The sequence below is a fragment of the Ctenopharyngodon idella genome, chromosome 19 (assembly GCF_019924925.1).
Source record: "Ctenopharyngodon idella isolate HZGC_01 chromosome 19, HZGC01, whole genome shotgun sequence".
Taxonomy (NCBI): Eukaryota; Metazoa; Chordata; class Actinopteri; order Cypriniformes; family Xenocyprididae; genus Ctenopharyngodon; species Ctenopharyngodon idella.
In genome coordinates, this window is record NC_067238.1 from 31,355,871 (window position 1) to 31,366,748 (window position 10,878).

Sequence of the window (10,878 nt, forward strand, 5' to 3'; positions counted from 1 at the left end):
ATATATACATATATATATATATATACATATATATATATATATATATATATATATATATATATATATAATAAATTATGAAATGAGCATTTATGGTAGAAAACATGAAATTTATTATTCTTTAATTCTAGGTGCCTGAAAAGATGTCAGTCATGAGACCCCTGACTTATCTTTACCTATTAAAGATGATCATTTCAAGTATTTGTCATTAACTGTATCTTTTAGCGGTATCCTTCTTGATTCCATAAAAAGGAATCATTTCCATCATGACAGGATATAGTATTTAATTATAAGGGTACAAGGTCTACCTGTGATTACTGTCATTCATCTGCAGAAGGTGACATGGAATGTATCTAGAGGTAAAAATGACATTAAAAAATAGAACTTTTTTTGCATTTTATTTTTTTCTTCTTCATGCAGCTGGAATTTAATGGCACGCTCGAACATTCCTCTTTGTAAGGCTGGGCACGTTGTTATGTGTCAAAAGCTCATTGCTGCAATTACGACTGAAACTCTTTGCAATCATCCATCAGAGCGGCTGGAGTTCAAGAGTTTTATTGTCATGGTTTATCTGCTTTAATCACCTGAAGTGAAGTGGAAATAAATTTAAAAATACATTCTGTGAAGGCTAATGACTGTAGCGGGGAGCTCGTGGGTGGACGGAGGTGGGCGGCACACGTCACGCAAACCCCAGTGTCGCTTTACAACAGGGAACGGTGGGTTGAAATGGATGTCCGGCACCAGACTCCTGGTGTAAAGTGACAGGGTTACAGCACTGTACTGTAATTACAACTGTTCACATCCATATTTGCTAAAAGAACACAATGGTCCGTACAAAAGGCCTGACTGTTTTGATCCCGAAAATTGCTCCTTTCCCATTTAACTTAATTAGAGTGTGATTTCTGACTAAATAATTTTAAGGAAAAGAAAAATCTGTCACTGTCTGGCAAAAACATTTCAGGCCCTACTACTGGTTCCTGTTCATAAACTGGGTTATTAAAATCAAATTCAAGGCTTTTTAAGACCTTTTTTTTTTTAGGAGCTGCATGGATAAAATGAATATTGTATGAGCAAGTAGGGCAAGGTCTATGATAACATGCAAAATCTTAAATGACTGTAAAAAAACTACAGTTCAAATACAGGTTTTGACCAAAAAAAAAATTATAAACTTCACAATTTAGCCTTTAAGCTATTTTTAAAACCATTTTTTAAGGACAAAAATCTCCCCCGCGAGTCTGTAGAAGGTGCAACAGTGCCTTTAAAAAAAAAGTGACTTTAAAACATGCATCTCACAATTATTTCATTTAATCATCATCGCCTTAAATTTAATTATCAAATCAATCCATATTGCAATTCCTGTTTCCAGTCCTCAAATTTAAGAGCTCTTGAAATTGTAATTCTTATAGCATTTACTGTAAACTTTTTATGGCCTTAAATTTGATAAAACTGAATTTAAGAGTTTTTAAGAACCCCGAAAATGGAGCAGAAAAGCGTAAAATACAGTTCTGCTCACTTTAAAAAATAACTGTAAAAAACCAAACAAATGTACACAGTTAAATACAATTTCCATTGAAACAGTAATATACCGTAAAAACAATGCATTCTGGGTAATATTGTCAATTTTGAGAAAGTAACCTATACAATACTTTCTCGAAAATGACAAATATTACTCAAATATTACTTCGTATATTACAATGCATTCTGGGTAATATTATTTGTCGTTTTCGAGGCCTCTTTTCTTAAAATGACAAACATTACCTAGAATGCATTGTTTTTATGGTATATTATGAAAACGGTATTTTACTATAAACATTTGTTTCATATTTTAAGTTATTTCTTAAAGTGTAGGGCTTCAAAAAATAATATCTGTTCGTCCTTTAGTTCTGTCATACTCATTTACGCTTATCTCTCTTTTCAAGGAAAACTTCAAACCACAAAGTGAACACGATCCAATTTATTACCAAATTTCCAACATCCCTTTTCACGCATTATTGACAGATACATGGGTTCACAGTTTGGTTCGTGCTGACACACATAACATGCTTTTATGCTGTACATGCTTAAATAAAATGACCTATCTGATGGGAATTGAAACACCTATTAAGCTTATACTTGGGTTTTGGTCTGGTAATGTGGAAATAAAAACATCCAATCAATTGAATGTATTAAAAGCCAGAGAAAATGACTCTTGGCCAATCACATGACCAGCCTTGGTCTAACTGCTTGGTCCTTGAAGAGCTTCAGCCATGAAAAGCTTTCCCAGGTTCTGAGATGTGAACTCCTTGATGGTTTGGCAGTACGTGTTGATTTGACCTAAAGAGTAGATGGGGAAAAAATTCACATTTAGAAAGATTAAAAAAACAATGCAAATAAACACTGTGAGAAGAGTGAGAAATCACAAAGTGAGATGAAGAGAGGAGAAATAAATCTTGAGGGAGCTGAAGAAGGTACAGAGAAACTGCAGTTAATGTTCTCCATCATGTACTGACGGCTGCCACGGAGCTCTCAGGTGATTGGCTTTCCGCCCGGCAGCGCTGCTGCTCACGCCACTGAGGAGTTTAGAGTTTAAAAGACCTTAAGAGACCGTGAGAGATGAGCTGCTCCCTCCTCACACCTACGAGCGTTTCATCCAGCCGTAGACCAAGACATTACTCCACAAACACTCTTACTTGATGCCATGGTGTATATCTTATATCTTGATGGTAAATGTTACAGCTGGCTCCTATTAAGCTGGGATAGGGTTTTAACATTTTTATATATTATAGAATTTATTTGAATAATGTATTTAATATTTATCATATTTATAAAAAAATACATATTTATATATATTTATAATCACATTTATTATCACTATTATTAGTGTACATATACATATCATCCAATGATAAGTTAAAATAAATAAAATTAAATATTTTCAAGCAAAATTACATAATTTTAGGTATTATATACATAATAAATGTGTGAGTGTGTGTGTGTGTGTGTGTATATATATTGTACATATACATATAATCCAATGATAATAAATTTAAAAAAATTAAATATTGTTTTCAAGTTAAATTACATCTTTTAAATATTATATACATAATAAATAAATGTGTGAGTGTGTGTGTATATATATATTGTGCATATACATATAATCCAATGATAATAAATTAAAATAAATAAAATTAAATATTGTTTTCAAGTTAAATTACATCTTTTAAGTATTATATACTTAATAAATAAATAAATGTATATATATAAAGTGTACATATACATATAATCCAATGATAACTAATTAAAATACATAAAATTAAATATTGTATTCAAGTTAAATTACATAATTTTAAGTATTATATACTTAATAATATATATATATATATATATATATTAATGTATTGGTATATAATTTTGTTACATATAAATTTGCTATATTTAATTTAAATATTTAAAATTATCATATTTAACAATATTATTACTGTACATATTATACAGATAATACATCTGCAAATACTATACAATAATAAGAAATGAATTCAAATAAATTTCTTTCATTTAAATATTACATTATATTTAATAATTATTATACATTATTACATTTAAATATTATGTATTCAATATTATCACATATTTAATAATATTACTATTTAATTATTTAATAATAATCATATTATTTATATATGTAATATTTAACACTATCCATATTATTATTTAATATTATTAGTGAACATATTATTATACAGATAATAATAAAGACAATAAATACATGAAAATAAAATTACATGCATCACTTTTGAAATGCCCTTATTTAAACTGGTGTATGTGATTGGATTTTGAAGCGCACAAAGGTTGCCGTAACCTCAGATCATCACAACTAGATCAAACTTCTCACTAGCTGTGTCTCCATCCAAAGATGTGAATTTAATTTGTGCACAAAATTGGAATATCGCAAAAAACATATGCGAATAAAGCAGCATTTCCATCCCGTGTGTTCAAGAGAATAGAATCATCACTTTCTAGGAAATTGGTGCAAAATATCTGTAATAAAAAAATTGCAATCAGGCGTTTCAGAACCACCAAACTAACATTTGAGATGCTGCAATGCCATTGGTCCACTGGTTAGTCCAATCACATTCTCCGTTGAGGCAAAGTCGCATGAGGTTTTTGTTGCACTTTCTGGGATTTATTCAGTAAATGTGTTTCCATTTTAGTTTATGTGTGTCTTCTTATTGGATATAAAAAGTTGTCAAACTAAATTGAGCACATTTTTAGAATTTATGCATATTTTGGTATTTCAATCCAGCGTTTTTTTTTTTATACGTTATCTCAAAATTTGCATAAAAATAGGTGGATGAAAACAGCTACTGTCAGCTACTTATTAGAAAAATCTAATTTTTCTTTGATTGCAAAGACTTCCCATATAGTGCTTTTGAAAGGCTGAACATTCAGAACGGGACGCAGTGTTTCTGGGTAAACAGCAGGGCTCTATAGTTACATAACGTCTACATAAAGTCCAGCAGTTCAGGATACAAGATGACATGACAGACACATCACCCTCCTCCAGCTATTTTCTCTCAGACAGCGGCTGATCTATAATATACTACCACCATAACAAGTTAGAAACAATTGCTTTAAATCAATCTCTGGCAAGGCCTCTGTAATGTTCCTCATAAATTACACGTCCTCCCTCCTTCCCTTCCATCTCAGCTCCACAGGAGAGAAAAAACGGACAAGTCCAAATCTTTTCAGATCCAAATGAGATGAAATGAGGAGGAGATGGTTAACACTGTGTTGGGATGTCTCGCATCGCTCAAGAGCGGAGATTTGGCTTCCATTACTGAGCAGACACTAATCATCCACTGAACGCTGGTGTGAAGGTGTAAACATTATATACTTCTACTTAACCCTGTGAAGCCTGACATATGACATAATAGTAAGAAAAATATAATTAAAAACAGGTTATTGAACCTTTAGACAAAATCTAAAAAAAGTTTGCATGTGTTTTTTGTTGAGCGTCATATTTAATAAATCAGGCTTTTATGGCTCATATAGTAAGAATATGGAGCTCAAACTCGAGGAGAAATAAAACACTGATTTTATTCAGAGGCCCAAACTGAGCAAAAATATGTAATTTAGTGCAGCTGCTGATATTTGTATGGCCAAAAAGTACAAGTAAATTGTAAAAAAAAAATTGTAATGAAGCTGAAATTAAACAAAATATAAATATTAGTTGAAAAACTTAGAAAATTAGAAATGTTGCCTTGGCAATAAACTGAAATTTTTTTAAAATTGAAGCACTAACATTTTTTATTGGAAATAAATAAAAACTAAAATGACCTAAAACTAAAATGGAAATAAAAATAAATTAAACGTAAATTTTTCAAACCTAAGCAATATTTAAAAAAAAAAAAAAAAAAAAAAAAAAACTAATAAAATGACAAAAAGCACATAATGAAATTACTAAAATAATGTAATTAAAATTAACATTAAAACATTAAAACTAAAATATAAAAATAAAAGCTAATTCAAAATATTAATACAACTATAATAAAACTAAAATTAAAAACTAAAATAACATTATACAGACACTGTATATAATTATAATAATAAATTAAATAGATTTTTTAACAAATATTTTTTTAATTTATTACAATATTGTATTTTTATTTTCCCCAGGTTCTTATGAAATATGACATAATAGTCCAAGAAATATTTTTTGAAATATATATATATATATTATATATCATTAACTAAAACTAATAAAAAAACTTTTCTGTTAATTGTAATAAAGCTGAAATTAAATAAAATATAAATATTACATGAAAAAGACCTTAAGGGGAAAAAATTTGAAATGTTGCCTTGGCAATTGAAGCAGTAAAATTTTTAATTGGAATTAAATAAAAACTTAAATGACCTAAAACTAAAATGGAAATAAAAATAAATGAAACCTAAATATTTTAAAACTAAGCAATATTTATAAAAAAAAAAAAAATAAAAAAAAAACTAAAATCACGCTATACACAATATATGATAATAATAATTAAATATATATATATATATATATATTTATTCATTTGCATATTGATGTTTTATCAGTGTGTGTATTTATACTTTATTGTTGTTTCCTTTTCTAGAACCACACTTAATTAAAGACTGTTCAAGCATGCAAAGAGTGGTCTATGAGTGGTGTGTGCATCTAGCTCCTCCTAAACGGACAACACTTAAGTTATTGTTCTGATCGGACAATATTTGGTGGTTGCCACTGGGTATTAATTAGCACCTAAGAGCTGAACAATTCTTTACAATATATATATATATATATATATACACACACACACATATACACATATATATATATATATATATATATATATATATATATATATATATATATATATTTTTTTTTTTTTTTTTTTTTTTTTTTTTTTTTTTAATTGGATACTATATTGTATTTTTATTTTCCCTAGGTTCTTTTATTTTTCACTATTTAAATTGAAATTATATTTCACATAAAAATATTTAAAATATATAAATTATTATTTATTAGATATTTTATTTAAAATATAAATATGAATGAAAGTGACTGCAGGAAGGATCACATACTGGCGATGAGCAGGGTGTCCATGCGTGGAGGCGGCTGAGGAGGCTTGAACATCTTGCTCAGGTCTTCCTCAGGAAGCGGAGGCTCCCCTCGGCTCTGTCTCTGCGCGTTCTCCTGCTGACGTCTCTGAACGTACTGCAGCACAGGGATGAAGAGCAAACGGTTATTCTGAACTTTAACCTCTGAATTAAAGCTTCTCAAGATGGCCATGACAGGAGGCAGAAAGAGAAGACTGATGGTGTATTTAACAGCAGGTGAGGATGATTAGATCTGATCAAAGAAATGAGTAAATAAAGAGAGAATCGCCGTGTCACTACGGTATCAGAGGAATTTGGGAGGTCGCATGTACTTCAATCAATCAGGAAGTTCAGAGTCCAGCGCCGAGCGAGGCCATTACCATCTCATTCAGACCCTGATACACAGCCACCCAATAAATCTCTTCTAACTTCACTGACTTTATAGAGTCAGTCGGGCCGATTCTGAACGATGCCAGTGATTGCCTTGGCACAAAAATCCCAGACACTCTCGTTTAAATAGGAAAATTTGCAGCCTTGACAGGCCTAAACTTGGGTGAACCTCATGCTTCAGACTAAAACTAAAGATATTATATTTAAATAAATAAGAAATCATATCACTTTGCATAGAGATGCTATAGAAACTATTTTTAGGACTTTTGTTAGTTTATTTTGTTAATTAAAATCAGCTTAAAGGGGTCATGAATTGAGAAATCAACTTTTCCTTGAGCTTTTGATATGTAAGAGGTCATCGTACTATAAGAATATCCTGTAAGTTTCAGAACTGAAAACTTCCTTGTTAGTCCAATAAAAGCTTTTATTGACACCAATGAATGACTGATCCTGGAAGGTGCATGAAACTCTGCCTCCACAGAAGAAATCAACGCCTACTTTATCATTGCAGCATTAGCCCCGCCCACTGGTGTGTTAGTGAGATGAGGAGGAGAGAAGAGCGATACAGGACTAAAATAGCATTACCTTTCAAAGGATCCTAATGCTAGGAATATGGTTATTTATTTTCAACAATGTGAATGTCTCAGTTGAGCTTTATTTATTTGTATTCGGTACATTTCACTGTAGATTCTTTGGTAAATCAATCACATTTCAGCGCAAACAGACTTTTACGATATGGACTCGACAGTAATGCAACAACATGTCAGTAACTGTGTTCATTCTAATGCCTGATCTGATATTAATGATTCATGTACAGTCAGATGTTCTTTGTCTACGTGTCAGTAAATCAAACCAGTGACTAAACACTCAACTTCACGTTGTTTCTCTTAGTAGGATGAAAATAATCTGTTATTTAAACGGTGATTAAATTATATAGAAAGCGATCAAAGAACGCTCCCTTTACAATCGCTGGAGCTGTCAATCAAACAGAGTTTACCTGGACTCGCGCCAAAACTCCTGTTTTATTCAACAAATCTTGTTTACATCGCATCTGCACTGTTAGTTATGATGAAAGCACTCGTTAGTGTGCAGAAATTGAGTTACAATGACGAGATCACTGCTTTCATGCGCTCAACAACATGTCTGTGATCGACTACAGTGTTCATCACTGCAACCTTTCATGCCACGATCTAAATATAATGATATAATCAACACTTTTCACGATTAGTTAACCTTGAGAGCTGTAATAGTAAAAACGTGCTAAAAGTTTTCGAGAGAGTAATACTTAGCTATAATAAAATGGAAAGATGTTAGCCAATCACAGCAGTGGGCGTTTACACTGAAGTCTCACAGCAGACACGCCCCTTTAAACAGAGCGTTCAAATAAAATCAGGGTAGGAAAAATGCCTTTTATTTCTAAATTATGACCATTTTTGATGAAAAAATCATACTAACATAAGTGCACCCCAGGAAACATTATAAAACAATAAAACAATGCAGTTCAGGACCACTTTATATACTTTACAAAATTACAACTTTGGGTCTGTCAGATTTTTAATTTTTTTATTTGAATAAATTAATACTTCTATTCAGCAAGGATGCATTAAATTGATCAAAAATGACAGTAAAGACATTTATATTGTTATAAAATATTTCTATTTCAAATAAATGCTGTTCTTTTGAACTTTCTGTTCATCAAAGAATCCTGAAAAAAATCAGTTTTCACAAAAATATTAAGTGATGATAAGAAATGTTACTTAAGCAAAATTTAATTTTATATTTATTAAATTTGTATAAAATTAATTTTTGTGTATGTATTTATTCATTTGTATTCATTCATCAGTGTAAATGGGGGGAAATGCATTTAATGTCACAATGCAAGTATTCCTAGATTTCTTTACGCAAAAATAATTCCTATTTTCGTCTTTTGGGGTGAAATATGATCCAAATACTTCTTGACAGTTTTCATGAGAAACACCCTTTAAATTGTCTGTACTGCGTATTAACAAATAAGCACTGATTTAAGAGTAAAATCTTTAATTGCTAAAACTGCCAACAATCCTCCAAAGTGCAGCCCTGTGTTTCTCAAACAACGCTTTGATTATAGCCTCAGATAATTCCTGGGTTTCGAGTTGCACAGTTTCATCAATTACGACTGTGATATAATTATATCTTCCAGAGAATAACATCAAGAGTGAAACATCAAGCCTCATCAGCCGCTCATTCAGCGTAAGCCCCTTATTGTGATCTTTGTGGTGACAACCTGTTTTCCCACCAGCAGACATCAAGATAGCAAAGCTACCATTAACGGTAACTAGCGTTTACATGCTTATGATGGCTCTCATCCAACCAGAACATCAAAGCATTTAAAAGTGAGCGGTGTATCAGCGTCACACTCGTCACAGCCCGCTCCCATGTGTCCGTTCCTCTTTTTATCCCCTTTCTTCAGTCTGACAGGTGAAAATCCCATCACTTGAAAGCAGGGTTATTATCATTAACTAAAAATAAACATAATGTATATATATATAAAACTAAAAATATAAAATTAAAACAACACTGCATTAAAGTACTAGCACACTTTTCTCACCAAGCAGCATGATTTGAGGTTTCATGACAGAAACTGTACATGAACAGACAGGTGTCGGCGTTTGATGGATCACCTGATGTTTCTGTTGCTGCTGCTTGCTGAGACTGCGGCAGTGGTTGTTGTACTTGACGATGTCCTGACTCATGTCGTCCACGCGGTCCATCAGCATCTGCAGGCTCTTCTCTAGATGAGAACTGCAGAGGAACATCAAGGTGAAGAATGGAAATCATCAATGTGTTTCTGACTGCTTGTAATTTAGTGAACACCTCTTACAGTACACAAACAGATTTAGAGGGGCACTGAGGGAGACCATTTCCCCCCCAATAATTGGAAATGGCCAAATCGTCCCCCCCAATATTTGTTATTTCTTAATGCTGCTCTCCATTACACACCACTCTGTTTGTTGTTAGGATGACGACAGTTTAAAAAGATACATTTTTAGGCTGTTCTGCGCTCTAACAGCGCTTGTCAATGTCAAAATAACGGCCAATCAGATCAAAGAAGGTGGGGCTTAATCTTAAAAGTGTGAATTCCAACGCGACATTTTAGTTTTTACAGTGCGTGGGGCTAAACATTACATTTTTGACAACTGTTTTAGGATGGATATGTTTAATGACCCACAATAACACACAGTGATGCAAGCTACTCAACTTTTTTTATGGAGTTTCTCCATTTTGTATTGAAAATATGCTATCATTTAACTGAATGTGACGAGACGAGATGTTTTTTAAAATTCTGACATATTAGACATACAAACAAGAGTGAACGTGTGCATATTTTTAAATAAAAATATTATTTGCGAAGAGTTTAAATGGACTACTTCACAACTATAGGCTAAAATTAGACCTAGAACTCCTTTTGCTGATTTTATTCCCTTAAATCCCTTTTAATCCTTTAATTATTTAATTTCTTTAAATAAAAATTTAAAGAAATTTAAAAAAAAAATGTAAGTAAAACACGGTTACGGCCTTGTAACACGCCACGGAGAAACTCAAGTTAAACCAAAAGGATATCTGGCTAATTCTTACCTTTATATTATCGTCCAGGCTAAAAAACATCCTGATTGTTTGATGTGTAATGACATTTAAAAAAAGAAAAGAAAATAAAAACAAGAAAAAGACTTTTCTTCATTACAAATTAAATTAAAGTTTACATTAAAATTTTTTAATGTTTTTTTATGTTTTGGAATTTAATTTTTATGGTTGCATTTATTTGATTAAAAATACACTTGATAAAAAATAACTATAAAATAATATATATATATATTTTTTATATACTTTATTTCCTTTTACTTCTATAAATATTAT

General features: G+C 31.3%; 1 protein-coding gene across 1 annotated transcript in view; it reads right to left on the reverse strand.

Annotated features, from left to right (window-relative positions):
- Window positions 1-1,936: 1,936 nt before the first annotated feature.
- Window positions 1,937-10,878, reverse strand: part of eif3hb (eukaryotic translation initiation factor 3, subunit H, b) — a 76,802-nt gene continuing 67,860 nt past the window's right edge. The window contains exons 6-8 of the mRNA XM_051873388.1: window positions 9,645-9,765; window positions 6,580-6,712; window positions 1,937-2,310 (exon numbers count right to left, since the gene is read on the reverse strand). Of these exons, the coding sequence (XP_051729348.1) occupies window positions 2,213-2,310; window positions 6,580-6,712; window positions 9,645-9,765 (352 nt within the window). The 3' untranslated portion in view covers window positions 1,937-2,212. The remainder of the gene's footprint in view (window positions 2,311-6,579; window positions 6,713-9,644; window positions 9,766-10,878) is intronic.